General features: G+C 36.8%; 1 protein-coding gene across 1 annotated transcript; it reads right to left on the bottom strand.

Annotated features, from left to right (window-relative positions):
- Positions 1-8,938: 8,938 nt before the first annotated feature.
- Positions 8,939-14,635, bottom strand: LOC132547878 (growth hormone secretagogue receptor type 1-like). Its single transcript, XM_060211686.1, has 3 exons — positions 14,426-14,635; positions 11,131-12,261; positions 8,939-9,962 (listed from the first exon to the last, which is right to left on the bottom strand). Exons 2-3 carry the CDS (start codon positions 12,240-12,242, stop codon positions 9,329-9,331), a joined length of 1,746 nt encoding a protein of 581 aa, XP_060067669.1. The 5' UTR covers positions 12,243-12,261; positions 14,426-14,635; the 3' UTR covers positions 8,939-9,328.
- Between the last annotated feature and the right edge of the window lie 4,518 nt (positions 14,636-19,153).

A 19,153-nucleotide genomic window follows, 5' to 3' on the forward strand; every position in this document is an offset into this window, starting at 1 on the left:
AGACAACGATTGCTGTTAACATTTTTTTTTTACAAATGATTTTTCCTTCGACCATATCAACCTTCATGATATTTTGATGTTCTTCCTTATTTCAAAAACTTAAATAAACGTTCCGAGAATTAACAAGGATGGAAAGATTGACAGGACAGGACAGGTCGACAGGATAAAGATAGTTTGTATGTATAAGTTCAAAGATTTGTTTCTCACAAATCTGTTGGTAAGTGATGTGGGAGGGGTGTATGTTTTTGCGTTCCCTTTCAGACAATGATATGACGTCATGGATCCAACCACGACATTGATGTGAAACACTGGAACAAAAAAAAAAAAAAAAACTAAATAAAATAGTACCTAATGAAGCCAGCAAGGTAAGAGAAAAATATCATTTATCTTCTAGATTGTTACATTGATCTGAAACCGGGGGAAAGATTGTATTGACCTTCACCCAGAACGGTTATAATTTGAACCGTGGAAAACATCAAACCCCGCAGTATTTTGTTCCTATATTGTAGACATTCAAAACTCATTTGAAATCTACGAGAAGTTAAGATATTAATGATGGATGGGTAGATACAATTTCCTAATTTTTCAAACAAAGATGGTTTTGTTAATTTTTTTATAAAAGATACACGAGAACTACGTATAGTTAGAGTATAATAAGTATGTTGACTCTTCTTGACTACTGTCAGTGATAAAATGTAGAACTTTATGATGGAGAATATAAAATTGAATCACATCTAGGGGAATCCCCTACTCATCCTACTGTTATCGACCGGATGAGATTAACAATGGATATAGAGATTCTTTATGATAAAGTGGTCTAAGTATCACACTCGTGAGATATGTAAGAGCGGAAACGACCCCAACCGATTTCAAATTCACCTTTCCCTGATTTATCATAATAAACATGGTTGAAGGAGGATATATTCATATGTCATGTTTTTAAATGTAGTACGTTAATTAAGATAATAATCTAATTGTTTTTCGTTGCAGTACATTGACATACCACATTGTGATTGTTTAATAGCTTTTACGTATTAATAGTCCGGTTTAATTTATAAATCTTGTGAATAATTTTCGTCGTTAATTTCTGTGTTTTTATTTTAGATCAACATCAGATCAAACAGGACAAGGTTTGTTTAAATATCGCGTAATTCAAATATTAGCACAGGTGATAGAGTGCCTATACGAAGTAATAGATCTCGTTAATCATATATTTACTTAGGTTCAAAGATATCTCTTCCAAAATTAGTTTTCCATATTGACTTTGCAATATTTGCTTATGTAGACTGCTGACTATCAAAAAAGCCACACGTAGTGTGGAGAGATACTGGTAAATGAAGACTAGAGATGCTAACCGGGATGTGACTTGGTATTATTTCCTTATAAGATGAGAAGTTTGATAGATGCTAGAGTATATGTATCTATGATTTTGTTTTACTACCCCACTTCCCATTTTGAATACATTACATGATTTGATCTAGATGTACATGACAGATGTTTTGCGATGAAACATTAAACGCAAACCATTCAGGAACACCTGGTCTTAATAGTTATTCATGCTCTCTGTATAAATTTAAATGTATTCTGATTTAGTTCATATGTAGGTGTTAATGTTTTGGTAGAGTATGGCACTACATTATTTTGTTTCATATTTGTTAAGAAATGTAATTATTAAATGTTCGCATCAAAACTGGTGTAAGCTTGAATATAGATAAATTAGAGGATTTAAAACGTTGATATCATAGCAATTCATAAAACCAATAAGCTGATATTCTGAATGTATCTAAAAACAATAAACAAACATGTCAACAAAATCATAATCCAAACTCAAATTCGATAACACTAGGGCAAACTATGAACAAATTTACTCTCCTGAAAAAGTACAGGATAATAAAACCAGGTGTTCCGGAAGAGTAAGCGTCTTCTGCTTCAACGACGACATCCACCATGTAAATGTTTGTCAATTCAACTCGGTTATGTCACGTTCTCAAATGAAAACAAAGTATACAACAACGGGACCAACAGACAAACTAACGAGCATCACACACGTCCAGTTTCATATCGCACAAATCAATAGAATATTTTTCAACGAGATCACCAATGACGACCGTTAAACTTCCCCATAATTTTCAACCTGCATCTTTTGGAACCATGTGTTTCGAGTGTGTTCGTCAGTTGATGACTCCTTGCATGTTGTGATAATGGGAACATGTCCAAAAATATGAAAAATAATTGCGACATGCGAACGCCATATATTTGGGACACATGAATGTTACTATCCAGAAAAGGAAAATTTACAATATGGAAATTGAAATCATCACGCTTATCACATAGATCAATGGAAAGCTGTCAATGTTCGTTTCGTTGTAAGAAAAGAGAAAGGTGGCTGATGTTGTAGAGTCTGTCGTGTCTTTGATTTTCAATTCTGGTCACGATGGTCATGGTCAATAATTTCTTGATATTTAAAAACTAGACGTCATCAAGTCAGCCAACAGAGGCACACAGTTAGTTTCCATATGTATTTTTCTTCTTTGATTTAGATGTATTTTTAACAAAATACGCTTCAGTATAGTTTACAACCATATCTTTGTCCCATAGTTCACATTTCTTGGAAAAAAATTATCTCAATACAAAAGAATGAAGGTGTTCTTTCAGTATGGAATGGGGTACTGTGGTGTGCAGAGTGGAGAAATCAAATGTTCTTATAGAAGAAATGTTTTTATAACAGGAGGTTGAAGATCGGTTAAAAAACTTTGTAATCCACATAATATTGATTCCTCTTCTTGAGTAAATAGTATCAGAAGAGGACAATAGCCCAGATTTGTGCTAAGAATGGTGGTCAGCAGGAAGTGGGGAAGAATTGGAGGACAGTTACAGGACTAGGTGAAAAAAAGGTAGACATATCCGTCACTCGGAATTTTATACATGGTATCGTCACAGTCATAAACTTCACTTCATCGTCAACATATATCATGTAAATATTGCTCAATCCAATTAAGAAATGTTAAGCTTCCAAATAAAGAACAAGAATAACACCACGAAATATCCAGGAATACTAATGGGTATCAACCAAATGCAACTCCATACATGTTGACAAAAAATAACTTTAATCTGGTGACAGCTAAGTCAAACCTCATATTTGGGGTGACAGCCGAATCTAACTTCAATTTTGTGACAGAAAAATCAAACCTCTATTTGGTGACAAACGAATAAAACTTCAAATCTTGTGACAAACAAATCTCACTAATATCTGGTAGTAAACAATTCTGAGTTTACATCTGGTGACAGACGAATCTGACTTTATATCTGGTGTCCGACGAATCTGACTTTATATCTGGTGTCCGACAAATCTGACTTTATATCTGGTGTCCGACAAATCTGACTTTATATCTGGTGACAGACGAATCTGACTTTATATCTGGTGACAGACGAATCTGAGTTTATATCTGGTGTCCGACAAATCTGACTTTATATCTGGTGTCCGACAAATCTGACTTTATATCTGGTGACCGACAAATCTGACTTTATATCTGGTGACCGACAAATCTGACTTTATATCTGGTGTCCGACAAATCTGACTTTATATCTGGTGACCGACAAATCTGACTTGATATCTGGTGTCCGACAAATCTGACTTTATATCTGGTGACAGACGAATCTGACTTTATATCTGGTGTCCGACAAATCTGACTTGATATCTGGTGACCGACTAATCTGACTTTATATCTGGTGTCCGACAAATCTGACTTGATATCTGGTGTCCGACGAATCTGACTTGATATCTGGTGTCCGACGAATCTGACTTTATATCTGGTGACAGACAAATCTGACTTTATATCTGGTGTCCGACGAATCTGACTTTATATCTGGTGTCCGACAAATCTGACTTTATATCTGGTGACAGACAAATCTGACTTTATATCTGACTTTATATCTGGTGACCGACAAATCTGACTTTACATCTGGTGACAGAAATCTGACTTTATATCTGGTGACCGACAAATCTGACTTTATATCTGGTGTGACAAATATGACTTTATATCTGGTGTCCGACAAACACTTTATAATCTGACTTTATATCTGGTGACAGGTGACCGACAAATCTGACTTTATATCTGGTGTCCGACAAATCTGACTTTATATCTGGTGACCGACAAATCTGACTTGATATCTGGTGACCGACAAATCTGATTTTATATCTGGTGACCGACAAATCTGACTTGATATCTGGTGTCCGACAAATCTGACTTTATATCTGGTGTCCGACAAATCTGACTTGATATCTGGTGTCCGACGAATCTGACTTTATATCTGGTGTCCGACGAATCTGACTTTATATCTGGTGACAGACAAATCTGACTTTATATCTGGTGTCCGACGAATCTGACTTTATATCTGGTGTCCGACAAATCTGACTTTATATCTGGTGACCGACAAATCTGACTTTATATCTGGTGACCGACAAATCTGACTTTATATCTGGTGACAGACAAATCTGACTTTATATCTGGTGACCGACAAATCTGACTTGATATCTGGTGTCCGACAAATCTGACTTTATATCTGGTGTCCGACAAATCTGACTTTATATCTGGTGACCGACAAATCTGACTTTATATCTGGTGTCCGACAAATCTGACTTTATATCTGGTGTCCGACAAAACTGATTTTATATCTGGTGTCCGACAAATCTGACTTTATATCTGGTGACCGACAAATCTGACTTGATATCTGGTGTCCAACAAATCTGACTTTATATCTGGTGTCCGACAAATCTGACTTTATATCTGGTGACAGACAAATCTGACTTTATATCTGGTGTCCGACAAATCTGACTTTATATCTGGTGACAGACAAATCTGACTTTATATCTGGTGTCCGACAAATCTGACTTTATATCTGGTGTCCGACAAATCTGACTTTATATCTGGTGACAGACAAATCTGACTTTATATCTGGTGAGACTTTATATCTGGTGACAAAATCTGACTTTATATCTGGTGACCGACAAATCTGACTTTATATCTGGTGTCCGACAAATCTGACTTTATAGACAAATCTGACTGGTTGAAATCTGACTTTATATCTGGTGACAGACAAATCTGACTTTATATCTGGTGTCCGACAAATCTGACTTTATATCTGGTGTCCGACAAATCTGACTTTATATCTGGTGACAGACAAATCTGACTTTATATCTGGTGTCCGACAAATCTGACTTTATATCTGGTGTCCGACAAATCTGACTTTATATCTGGTGTCCGACAAATCTGACTTTATATCTGGTGTCCGACAAATCTGACTTGATATCTGGTGTCCGACAAATCTGACTTTATATCTGGTGTCCGACAAATCTGACTTGATATCTGATTTGTATGACACCAGGATTGACATAGTGTAAGGGAGGTAAACACATCATATTATCATTTATGATAAAATCTTCTTTACTACAGCAACATTGACTTAACGTAGTTTTGATCAAAAGCAGAAAAATGTACAGAAAACCTAGACGCTTTTGAACAGGGTCCGGAAATCAAATCAATATTGACAGGTTAATCAACATGACGTGTAGATTGTATGCTGCCAGTGTTGTTCCGGGTTCACCACTTCGAGGACGTTTGATTAAAATAGCGACGTTAGACAGAAATAAGAGAGAAAAAGAAAGAGCAGAGAAGCCCAATTGTATACATATAGCACAATCACAACTTCGAAATATAGGAATAAATAAATAAATAAGAGATAAAAATATACCTGAAATGAATGAAAAATTATTAAAATTGAGGACAGGGGGAGTGACAGAGACCTTAACACTATATACAAGCCACACCAACCCGTCTGGGGGAGTGACAGAGACCTTGACACTATATACAAGGCACACCAACCCGTCTGGGGGAGTGACAGAGACCTTGACACTATATACAAGCCACACCAACCCGTCTGGGGGAGTGACAGAGACCTTGACACTATATACAAGCCACACCAACCCGTCTGGGGGAGTGACAGAGACCTTGACACTATATACAAGGCACACCAACCCGTCTGGGGGAGTGACAGAGACCTTGACACTATATACAAGCCACACCGACCCGTCTGGGGGAGTGACAGAGACCTTGACACTATATACAAGCCACGCCGACCCGTCTGGGGGAGTGACAGAGACCTTGACACTAGATACAAGCCACACCAACCCGTCTGGGGGAGTTACAGAGACCGTATTTAACACTATATACAAGTCACACCAACCTGTCTGGGGGAGTGACAGAGACCTTGACACTATATACAAGCCACGCCGACCCGTCTGGGGGAGTGACAGAGACCTTGACACTATATACAAGGCACACCAACCCGTCTGGGGGAGTGACAGAGACCTTGACACTATATACAAGCCACACCGACCCGTCTGGGGGAGTGACAGAGACCTTGACACTATATACAAGGCACACCAACCCGTCTGGGGGAGTGACAGAGACCTTGACACTATATACCCGTCTGGGGGATACAGAGACCACACTATATACAAGCCACCCGACCCGTCTGGGGGAGTGACAGAGACCACACCAACCCGTCTGGGGGAGTTACAGAGACCTTGACACTATATACAAGCCACACCAACCCGTCTGGGGGAGTGACAGAGACCTTGACACTATATACAAGCCACGCCGACCCGTCTGGGGGAAGTGACAGAGACCGTATTTTACACTAGATAGAAGCCACACCAACCCGTCTGGGGCAGTTACAGAGACCGTATTTAACACTATATACAAGCCACACCAACCCGCCTGGGGGCACGACAGAGACCGTATTTAACACTATATACAAGTCACACCAACCCGTCTGGGGGCACGACAGAGACCGTATTTAACACTATATACAAGCCACACCAACCCGTCTGGGGGAGTTACAGAGACCGTATTAAACACTATATACAAGCCACACCAACCCGTCTGGGGGCACGACAGAGACCGTATTTAACACTATATACAAGTCACACCAACCCGTCTGGGGGAGTGACAGAGACCTTGACACTAGATACAAGCCACACCAACCCGTCTGGGGGAGTTACAGAGACATTGACACTATATACAAGTCACACCAACCCGTCTGGGGGCACGACAGAGACCGTATTTTACACTATATACAAGCCACACCAACCCGTCTGGGGGCACGACAGAGACCGTATTTAACACTATATACAAGTCACACCAACCCGTCTGGGGGCACGACAGAGACCGTATTTAACACTATATACAAGTCACACCAACCCGTCTGGGGGAGTGACAGAGACCGTATTTTACACTAGATAGAAGCCACACCAACCCGTCTGGGGGAGTGACAGAGACCGTATTTTACACTATATACAAGTCACACCAACCCGTCTGGGGGCACGACAGAGACCGTATTTTACACTATATACAAGCCACACCAACCCCCCTGGGGGCACGACAGAGACCGTATTGTACACTATATACAAGTCACACCAACCCGTCTGGGGGAGTGACAGAGACCGTATTTTACACTATATACAAGTCACACCAACCCGTCTGGGGGCACGACAGAGACCGTATTTTACACTATATACAAGCCACACCAACCCGTCTGGGGGCACGACAGAGACCGTATTTAACACTATATACAAGCCACACCAACCCGTCTGGGGGAGTGACAGAGACCGTATTTTACACTATATACAAGTCACACCAACCCGTCTGGGGGCACGACAGAGACCGTATTTTACACTATATACAAGCCACACCAACCCGTCTGGGGGCACGACAGAGACCGTATTTAACACTATATACAAGGCACACCAACCCGTCTGGGGGAGTGACAGAGACCGTATTTTACACTATATACAAGCCACACCAACCCATTCCTATCAAACATTAATAGTTTTTTGACCCTGAGATGTTTCTATATTTTTTCTATAACACTCTGAAAGGTGGGATACCAATTTTAATGCATTCTACCCCCACTGATCAACATATGTTTTAGCTAGAGGTTACTCAATCGTCTGTTACATATGGTATGATATTCGGAATATCAGAGTGTGTGTGGACTCGTAGAAAACTCAGGATCAAAGTAGATATTGGAGAAAAAAATGTAGCTCTTTTCAGCGAAGTGAAAAAGGTTTTAAAATGTTTATCTTTGTGCCAACACATCTGAAGATTTTAATAGCTTCAATGCAACTTTATCTTATACTCCTGGAGAAACAAATATGCTTGTCACGGAATGGCTAGACAATTGCCAAAATCAGCATTCATTCTTTCTTCGTGTTTTCAAATAAGGAGAATTTCGAGAGTGACTCGCTGATTTTCAAAAGCAAAAGGTCAATAAAATTTGACCTTTGAAAAGGGGAATATTTGTTTGTAAGACCAGATGTAGCATATCCTAGACACAGATGATGTTCAAACAGGCAACAGTAGATGTTGGTAGTTTTGGGGCTGTATATGTCGCTATCTTCAAAGATGCAATAAGATCGTGAAAAAAAGATACATTGAAAATAAAATTGGCTGGAAACTGTAGTCTATTTCATAATTTCGGTGAGAATGCTGTGAAAGTTACAAAGGACACTATAGTCTATTTCATGATTTCCTTGGGAATGGTGTGAAAGTGACAGAAGACACTATAGTCTATTTCATAATTTCCGTGGGAATGGTGTGGAATTGAGAGAAGACACTATAGTCTATTTCATGATTTCCGTGGGAATGGTGTGGAATTGAGAGAAGACACTATAGTTCATTTCATGATTTCCGTGGGAATGGTGTGGCATTGAGAGAAGACACTATAGTCTATTTCATAATTTCTGTGGGAATGGTGTGAAAGTGACAGAGGGCGTTATAACTCAATTTATAATTTCCGTGGGAATGGTGTGAAAGTCTTGATATGAAACTGGTATAAAGACAATAAAACTCTGGTATGAAAACAATAAAAACCAATATAATAAGCAATACATTTCATATGTTAATATAATATTGAACACTTTTCTCGAATAATTGGCTATTATGCATTCAAGTTCATTTCTCTCTTTCATGAAACATTCATTCTGTAACATCCTGGATGGAATGCTATGTCATCTGTAGAGATAAGATCCAACCATTGACTAACATGTAAAACTCAGCAATATGATGAAATGATAAACAAGCCGCGGTTTTTTGTGGAGTTTGGGCTCTTTACATAAGGACTAGAGGATCAATTGTCCTGGTTCTCTGAGGCGTCCGAAACGTAGTTATCAGGTGACATGACTATCACATTGTGACATATGTTATAAAATCCCCCTCCCCTCCATCCCCACAATCACATATTCACACAGAGGAATCCAGCGTTAACGTTAAACGGATGCATCCAACACAGAGAAATTTGGAACGGCACTGTTGAAATGTTTTACTCTTTTTGACCAGGGTACACAAGACATTTGTTTGGATTTGTCCCGCCTCCTCACCGAAGGTTTGTCGATCGTTGACGACACTGAGGACAAAGAGGGTTTGTCGATCGTCGCCGACACTGAAGGCAAAGAAGGTTTGTCGATCGTCGCCGACACTGAGGACAAAGAGGGTTTGTCGATCGTCGCCGACACTGAGGACAAAGAGGGTTTGTCGATCGTCGCCGACACTGAAGGCAAAGAAGGTTTGTCGATCGTCGCCGACACTGAGGACAAAGAGGGTTTGTCGATCGTCGCCGACACTGAGGACAAAGAGGGTTTGTCGATCGTCGCTGAGGGTGAAGTGGGGTTGTCTATCCTCACTGACAATGAGGTTGGAGAGGGTTTGTCTTTTTTCGCCGACAATGAATGTACGGACACAGTACGAGAAGTTGTAACAGAATTGAGATGTGATGACGGAGATACTTGGTTATTGTTCCCTTCCCTCTCACAACCTCCTGCCATGGTTTCTGAATCCTCGCTTGTAATACGAAATGTTGATGTACTCTGTGCACTATAAGCAGAGCTTCTTTTTCGTGAAAATCTGAAGAAAAAAAAATCTGATGAATATCTATCACAAGAACATTGTAAAATAAAATTGCATGCAGTAATGATAAATTAATCGTATTTAAATCTGGTTATCACAATTAATTTATTGTGTGAACAGAAAGGATGAGTGTCTCTAGGGAAAGTGTTTATAATTGGAGTAAAAACTGATCCTCGTGGTTCTGGATTAAGTTTGAGGTATTTATATTAAAATCATAAAATCAAAACAAAACGGAAATAGTTTACGGAGATGCATAACCCAGAATAGCGAGACTTCATCGCCCTAATTCAATATAATCCCTGTATGTTTAACATTTTAAAATGTATATACTATATCTATTATTCTGCAAATTCTATGATTTATTAGTGCAATGGTACTGTCAGTACTTCTGCGACAACATTTTGACTATACAAGATTAACAAAAGACCCATGAATGATTAGCAGCTGTTCAAAGTTAAAGTAAGAGACACTAGAACCAAACAGCGAATTAAACTACATCTGTTTCGTCCTAGGAACCGCCAGTAGTGATATTGGATTAAATTTTGAAGGCTAGGGGGCGACTGGAATAAAACCAAAGTGATTGAAAGAGCATGTCCAGACGGGAAGGTGCACCCACCCAATAATTCAATAAATGTTGTGGTTCATGTTAAGTGTGGCAACAGCCGTTAGATTTATATAAGAATTTTATGTATTAGGAAGATAGCAGGCAACATTTGAAGGTATACAGGCTGTCAATTGTAACAGATGACATTATATCGAGGTTTAACAGAATGTGATTTAAACTTATGTGCTATTTTTTAATTTCATATACAAAATTTGTGAATGAGTGTTAACACTTTAATGGAATTGTCTAAAGAAGAAAAAGTTTAGTGATTAATTTAGGTGAAATTTTAAACAAATTTCCAATCAAATGAGCCGAATTTCATCTCCTTTTACATCAATTCGTATTATTAACTAGTTTGAAAAATATGTTAAAAGAAAAGCATGAAATGTTTTGTTTTTTTCTCACTTCTTCTGTTGTAAATGTATTTAATAGATCGTATTTTTAAACGCTAACTTTAAAATTGTCCTTCAATTTATCCCTTTATCTGCACACATAATTGACTGGACCATGATATTAAAAACGTTATAATTTCTAGAATGACAGAACAAAAGAGCTGTATACCTTATAGGAAGTTGACACTTTAAAATGCTGAAAAAGTGTAGTCTAAACTTGTCGTTGGCCGCGACGTACAGAAAAAAGTTCATGGTGTAATTAGAAAACTGTAAGATATACACCACAGACCACGCTAAATCCTTCTTGGCGTTAAATACTGCGTCATCAGTATGTGTATAGGAATCCACAATAAAGTACAAACAGATCGGTAAGGTTGCAAACAAAAAGTAGGAGTTGGTGACGAGAGCCATCTTGGTGAGTTTGATGCTGTACCTATGTCTGTTGGATGCGGCGTTAGTGCTAATACTAGATGTTTTTAAATATTCAATTGAACGTCGGTAGACTCGAACAATGCATATGTTCATAACAAACATCAAAATTGCTGGCAAAATGGAGAGAAAAACAAAATCTATGTACACGAAAACATATTCATCAAAATGAAATGTTTCATCTGTTAACGATGAACAAGCCAGTGATCCATCCCTGGTCGTTAATCCATTGGTCCAAAAGAGATGGCCGTCCACACACACAAGAAATGAAAATATTATTATCAAAGCTAAAATCTCCTTCTTCACTGTCATAACCCGTATATATCGAAACGGGAAATTGGTTTTTAGGAAACGTTCAAATGTGAAACATACTAAAATCCAGGACGAAAACTGCATAGAGACGTATATCACAAATAAATTGATTTTACACCCAGCTTGAGAAATAAGTCGGAGATCAAAATCAAACATTTCATTGACCCAGTATCGGCTGAGTCCAACACACAAAACGGTCATGTCTGTGAAAGCAAGAGGGACAAGGAAAAACAAAGATGGCTTCTTTAAAAACCGCATTCGTCTTAAAATGATAACACTGAATGTGTTGCCGAATATTCCGACTAAGAACAATACAGGAGACAAAATTTTCCATAGATATGAACTAACTTCTGCGAGCAGTTCCTCAGTTGGTGACGTAGAAGTGACGTCAGCAGTGGACACATTCGAATTGTTGACATGTCCGGTTATAAAATTAAAATCTGTAGTATTTATGTAAGTTTCATTGTGAGAACTGCTCCCGGGATATGTTGGTGATGTGAAGACGTAGTCCGGGGGGTCAAACATTGTCCAGGTAGACATTCTGTTGTACGTCTGTATCCTGCAAATAACACACAATATTAAAAAAAAAATCGTTGTAAACTGATAACATTTTATCTGATAAATACTAAAAAGGAATGTTCACAATTCATATGAATATTAGAAATATGGATATATTTTAGTCGTGTTATATATATTACATACAAATATAGCTTTCAATCACTTAATAGTTCTTTGCCGAAAAAAATGTTTTAGTAAATTTATCGCATTTTTATATCTAACTCCATAACAGTTCGAGACACCAATATCTGATCTAACTGATATAGAGCTTATAATATCAAAATGTTCTTCAATGGTTATTTTATCAGTGGAAGATGCATATTATGACGCGTGCTGGCGATACAGATAAGTTAACTCATTACGTTAAGTGTGGGTGTGTTCAGCCATAGAGTAAAGTATATCATGTACAACCATTACGATAGGATGTAAGGTGATAGTCCCAAGTTTGGCAAATTGTACACCTACACTGGATACTGTTAAACAGCATTTGCTAATTTCAAATTTAACTACAAACCTGATACATATCAAAGTCATAATATACTGGAATATATCAACCACTTTCTCAGTTTACTAAATGTATCTACTATATAAATTTAAATTAGATTTACCGCGCGTAATTGGTAAAATTTAAGTGTTTCAAGACATAAAATATCTACAAATTAATTCATGTGTCAGCCCTGTCTTTATAGAACATACGATGAAAAGCAGTCGTCATTCGAGTTGTTCACAAATTAAACTGATTGAAATATTATAGGCGATTAATATCATTAACGAAATTTATGAAATAAATGACCGCAATAGGCATTAGGAGGTTTTACAAAACACTTCATACATTTTGTTAAACCCAAACCGATTACATTATGAATAAATCACATTTTTTGTGTAAATTATTTAAGAAATAAATATTGTGGTATTTTATCATCCCTCAAAAATTACGATTTTAATAATCTAAAAATAAAAAGTATAAGACGTAGTTAAAAAATGTAAAACAGAAAATAAACTGATATAAACCACTTGATTACAGAATCAACAAAGAGCTCCCCAGCCCTTACCGACAGTGAAATGTTGAGGCGTAATAAATCACCCAAAAAAGATGTGTTTTGTCGTAAATAGCTGCACAGTGTCCGTCAATCTGTTTGTGAATGCAGTTAAGTGCTCTTAGAATTATCTCATTTTTTGTGCTATGACATATATATAACCTATCGTCTGTCTGACATTGACGACGTACTGACAATTGTGTCCTACCAAGAAATCAAGGAAAAACGGATCCTCAGTACTTCACCGAATTAGAAACATAAGTGAACGTTAGAATTATGTTATAATGCCAGTTTCTTTACTGTACCAAGATCCTTTTGACAGTATAAGAAGGTTAGCTATGTATTGAGGCGACCAACCGGTGTATTGCATAGATAAACATTAGTTTGTGCAAAGATGCATGTTTCTCCTAAATATATACTCTGAACGTCCGAGTTTATTTGATAAATATAAAACAATTTCGACCTGAAACAAAATGACGGGAATAAGCCTGTGAACATTGAATCAACTTGAACATATATAAATCTTTAATTGGGGAAGCAAGGTTAGTATTATCGAGAAATGAAAGTTATATCAACTGAAAACTGATTTCACCACTGATCTTATAAACTTGCAATTTTCAAATATGAAATAACTTACAAATTGCAATCATTGTATTAAAAATTGAAACAGTTTTATTGACTGCTGTACTGGAAATTTAACGAGGCAAAATATAGAAGACAAGACTTTAAATGCTATAATTGATTCTGTTGACTAATATCAACAAAATCATCGGAGCGTATCTTTATCATTAGTTGTTTTTAATATATGTTGGTTTGTGCATGCATGCCTTCATCTTAGATGACAAAAATGAGTTCGTGGCGACTGTTTTTGAGCTCTAGCTTGTTCAACTGTATACTTATATAGTAGATATGTATAGTTTTAGATACTGCCTACTTATATGTAAATGACACTGTCTGCCTTTTTTAAAACCAAATGTTTGACATCAAAAATGATATTCTACAATCATATTTAAAAAATAATATATATTATACAACACATGTATGTCAACTATTTAACATTCAGCTATATGAAATGATTTTATAAATATTATTTACAGAATTCTGAATTCCTCACAGTACGATACTTACCTTGGTCAGTATCTGCAGCACATGTTTATAAAATGCACAATCCTTGGTGCACATACGATATAAATCAGTGTTATCAGCATGACGTTACAAACAACTACTAAACTGTTTGTGTTTGGACCGCAAGCATTCTCGTTGAGTCATTAGATAAAAAAAAGTATTTGTAATTCGTGTTAATCCTGAGCTGTTTAGAAACTTCTCAACAACTGTAGTCAAGTACTCGGAACTCGAGTACATGTCCGTGTATCACCTAACACAAAGACCCGATATCGTTAAATGCACTGTACATACAAACCTTAATTGTAAAAATAGAGGTGTAACTACGGATGACTGTTCACGCCACACGTGAGATTGAGTGATGAACCTGTGGATAGCAGTTCACGCCACACGTGACATTGAGTGATGAACCTGTGGATAGCAGTTAACGCCACACGTGACATTGAGTGATGAACCTATGGATGGCAGTTCACGCCACACGTGAGATTGAGTAATGAACCTATGGATGGCAGTTCACGCCACACGTGAGGCTGAGTGATGAACCTATGGATAGCAGTTCACGCCACACGTGAGGCTGAGTGATGAACCTATGGATGACAGTTCACGCCACATGTGAGACTGAGTGATGAATCTGTGGATGACAGTTCACGCCACACGTGAGACTGAGTGATGAACCTATGGATGACACTTCACGCCACATGTGAGATTGAGAGATGAATCTGGGATGACAGTTCACGCCACATGTGAGACTGAGTGATGAACCTATGGATGACACTTCACGCCACACGTGAGACTGAGTGATGAACCTATGGATGACAGTTCATGCCACACGTGAGACTGAGTGATGAACCTATGGATGGCAGTTCACGCCACACGTGAGATTGAGAGATGAACCTATGGATGACAGTTCACGCCACACGTGAGACTGAGTGATGAACCTATGGATGACAGTTCACGCCACATGTGAGACTGAGTGATGAACCTATGGATGACAGTTCACGCCACACGTGACATTGAGTAATGAATTTGTGGATGACAGTTGACGCCACACGTGAGACTGAGTGATGAACCTATGGATGGCAGTTCACGCCACATGTGAGATTGAGTGATGAATCTGGGATGACAGTTCACGCCACATGTGAGACTGAGTGATGAACCTATGGATGACAGTTCATGCCACACGTGAGACTGAGTGATGAACATATGGATGACAGTTCACGCCACACGTGAGACTGAGTGATGAACCTATGGATGACAGTTCACGCCACATGTGAGACTGAGTGATGAACCTATGGATGACAGTTCACGGCACACGTGAGATTGAGTGATGAACCTATGGATGACAGTTCACGCCACACGTGAGGCTGAGTGATGAACCTATGGATGGCAGTTCACGCCACATGTGAGATTGAGTGATGAATCTGGGATGACAGTTCACGCCACATGTGAGACTGAGTGATGAACCTATGGATAGCAGTTCACGCCACACGTGAGATTGAGAGATGAACCTATGGATGGTAGTTGACGCCACACGTGAGATTGAGTGATGAACCTATGGATGACAGTTCACGCCACACGTGAGATTGAGTGATGAATCTGTGGATGACAGTTCACGCCACACGTGAGACTGAGAGATGAACCTATGGATGGCAGTTGACGACACACGGGAGATTGAGTGATGAACCTATGGATAGCAGTTCACGCCACACGTGAGATTGAGAGATGAACCTATGGATGGCAGTTGACGACACACGGGAGATTGAGCGATGAACCTATGAATAGCAGTTGACGACACACGGGAGATTGAGTGACGTGCTTGTGGCTGGCAGTTCACAGTTCATTTGCCGAAAATGTCATTGATATTTTTCGCGGCAATTTTTGAAAAATATCTTTTTAAAGTATAAAAATGAAGAATTAGATAAGGTATATGTGAAAGTTTTTTACATCATATAACTAAAATCTGCTTTGATTGAGCTCAGACTGTAAATTCTGTTGTAACACATTATTGAAATGAAGGTATGCATGTGGAATTATAATATAGTTGTGCAGTTACGATGGAGATTTTGGCTTACATAATCGGATGTATTGACATTAAGTGATGCATACAATCACTAGTTATTTTTGGTGGTCCTTAAGCCTATTTATGTAACCAGTAATGCAGCTTGTGATGTGCACGTAGCCTTATAATCCAGTTATTTGTTTTTATTTGCAATATCTGACTACAAAACTTGACAACATTTCCGATAGAAATTTACCTCGCTGATTTGGCTGTCGTATAAGCACCGTTTAATTACAATAATTTCAGCTGTTGATATTTTATCCCGATTCAGGATTTTAAGAAAAGTGTTTGTTGAAGTTCTTTCCCTGCCTTTTCCTATGTTTTCCTGAATATGACAATGTATAGGCAGTATACATGTTGTGAAGCCAGACTATAGTTAGGCTTATCAAAACGGACATCCTGTCATACTTGAAAGCAAATATAATGAAATATGGAGTTAAAGTGCCCCAGTGTGTAAGTAAGAAGTATAGGACCCAGTGTGTAAGTAAGAAGTATAGGATCCAGTGTGGAAGATACTACACTTATGTATAGGACAAAAGACAATATAACACATTACATTATATATATGTCAATAGGACGAGAGAATATATAATATATATGTCTATAGAACGAGAGAATATATATATCTATAGGACGAGAGAATTTATAATATATATGTCTATAGGACGAGAGAATATATGATTTATATGTCTATAGGACGAGAGACTATATAATATATATGTCTATAGGACGAGAGAATATAAAATTTATATGTCTATAGGACGAGAGACTATATAATACATATGTCTATAGGACGAGAGAATATATAATATATACGTCTATAGGACGAGAGAATATATAATATATATGTCTATAGGACGAGAGAATATAGAATATATATATCTATAGGACGAGAGAATATATAATATATATGTCTATAGGACGAGAGATTATATAATATATATGTCTATAGGACGAGAGAATATAATATATATGTCTATATGACGAGAGAATATAATATATATGTCTATATGAGGAGAGAATATATAATATATATGGCTATAGGACGAGAGAATATATAATATATATGTCTATAGGACGAGAGTCTATATAATATATATGTCTATAGGACGAGAGAATATATAATATATATGTCTATAGGACGAGAGAATATATAATATATATGTCTATAGGACGAGAGAATATATATGTCTATAGGACGAGAGAATATAATATATATGTCTATAGGACGAGAGACTATATAATATATATGTCTATAGGACGAGAGACTATATAATATATATGTCTATAGGACGAGAGAATATATAATATATAATATATAATATATATGTCTATAGGACGAGAGAATATATAATATATATGTCTATAGGACGAGAGAATATATAATATATATGTCTATAGGACGAGAGAATATATAATATATATGTCTATAGGACGAGAGAATATATAATATATATGTCTATAGGACGAGAGATATATAATATATATGTCTATAGGACGAGAGAATATATAATATATATGTCTATAGGAGAGAATATAATATATATGTCTATAGGACGAGAGAATATATAATATATATGTCTATAGGACGAGAGATTTTATAATATATATGTCTATAGGACGAGAGAATATATAATACATATGTTTATAGAACGAGAGAATATATAATATATATGTCTATAGGACGAGAGATTTTATAATATATACGTCTATAGGACGAGAGAATATATAATATATATGTCTATAGGACGAGAGATTTTATAATATATACGTCTATAGGACGAGAGAATATAATATATATGTCTATAGGACGAGAGAATATATAATACATATGTCTATAGGACGAGAGAATATAGAATATATATATGTCTATAGGACGAGAGAATATAATATATATGTCTATAGGACGAGAGAATATATAATATATATGTCTATAGGACGAGAGATTTTATAATATATATGTCTATAGGACGAGAGAATATATAATACATATGTTTATAGAACGAGAGAATATATAATATATATGTCTATAGGACGAGAGATTTTATAATATATACGTCTATAGGACGAGAGAATATATAATATATATGTCTATAGGACGAGAGATTTTATAATATATACGTCTATAGGACGAGAGAATATATAATATATATGTCTATAGGACGAGAGAATATAAAATATATGTCTATAGGACGAGAGATTATATAATATATATGTCTATAGGACGGGAGATTTTATAATACATACGTCTATAGGACAAGAGAATATATAATATGTATGTCTATAGGACGAGAGTCTATATATGTCTATAGGACGAGAGATTTTATAATATATACGTCTATAGGACGAGAGACTATATAATATATATGTCTATAGGACGAGAGAATATAATATATGTCTATAGGACGAGAGAATATAATATATATGTCTATAGGACGAGAGAATATATAATATATATGTCTATAGGACGAGAGAATATATAATATATATGTCTATAGGACGAGAGAATATAATATATATGTCTATAGGACGAGAGACTATATAATATATATGTCTATAGGACGAGAGAATATAAAATTTATATGTCTATAGGACGAGAGACTATATAATACATATGTCTATAGGACGAGAGAATATATAATATATATATCTATAGGACGAGAGATTTTATAATA

The sequence above is a fragment of the Ylistrum balloti genome, unplaced genomic scaffold (assembly GCF_031769215.1).
Source record: "Ylistrum balloti isolate Yb309-2 unplaced genomic scaffold, AGI_CSIRO_Ybal_v1 Utg369986, whole genome shotgun sequence".
Taxonomy (NCBI): Eukaryota; Metazoa; Mollusca; class Bivalvia; order Pectinida; family Pectinidae; genus Ylistrum; species Ylistrum balloti.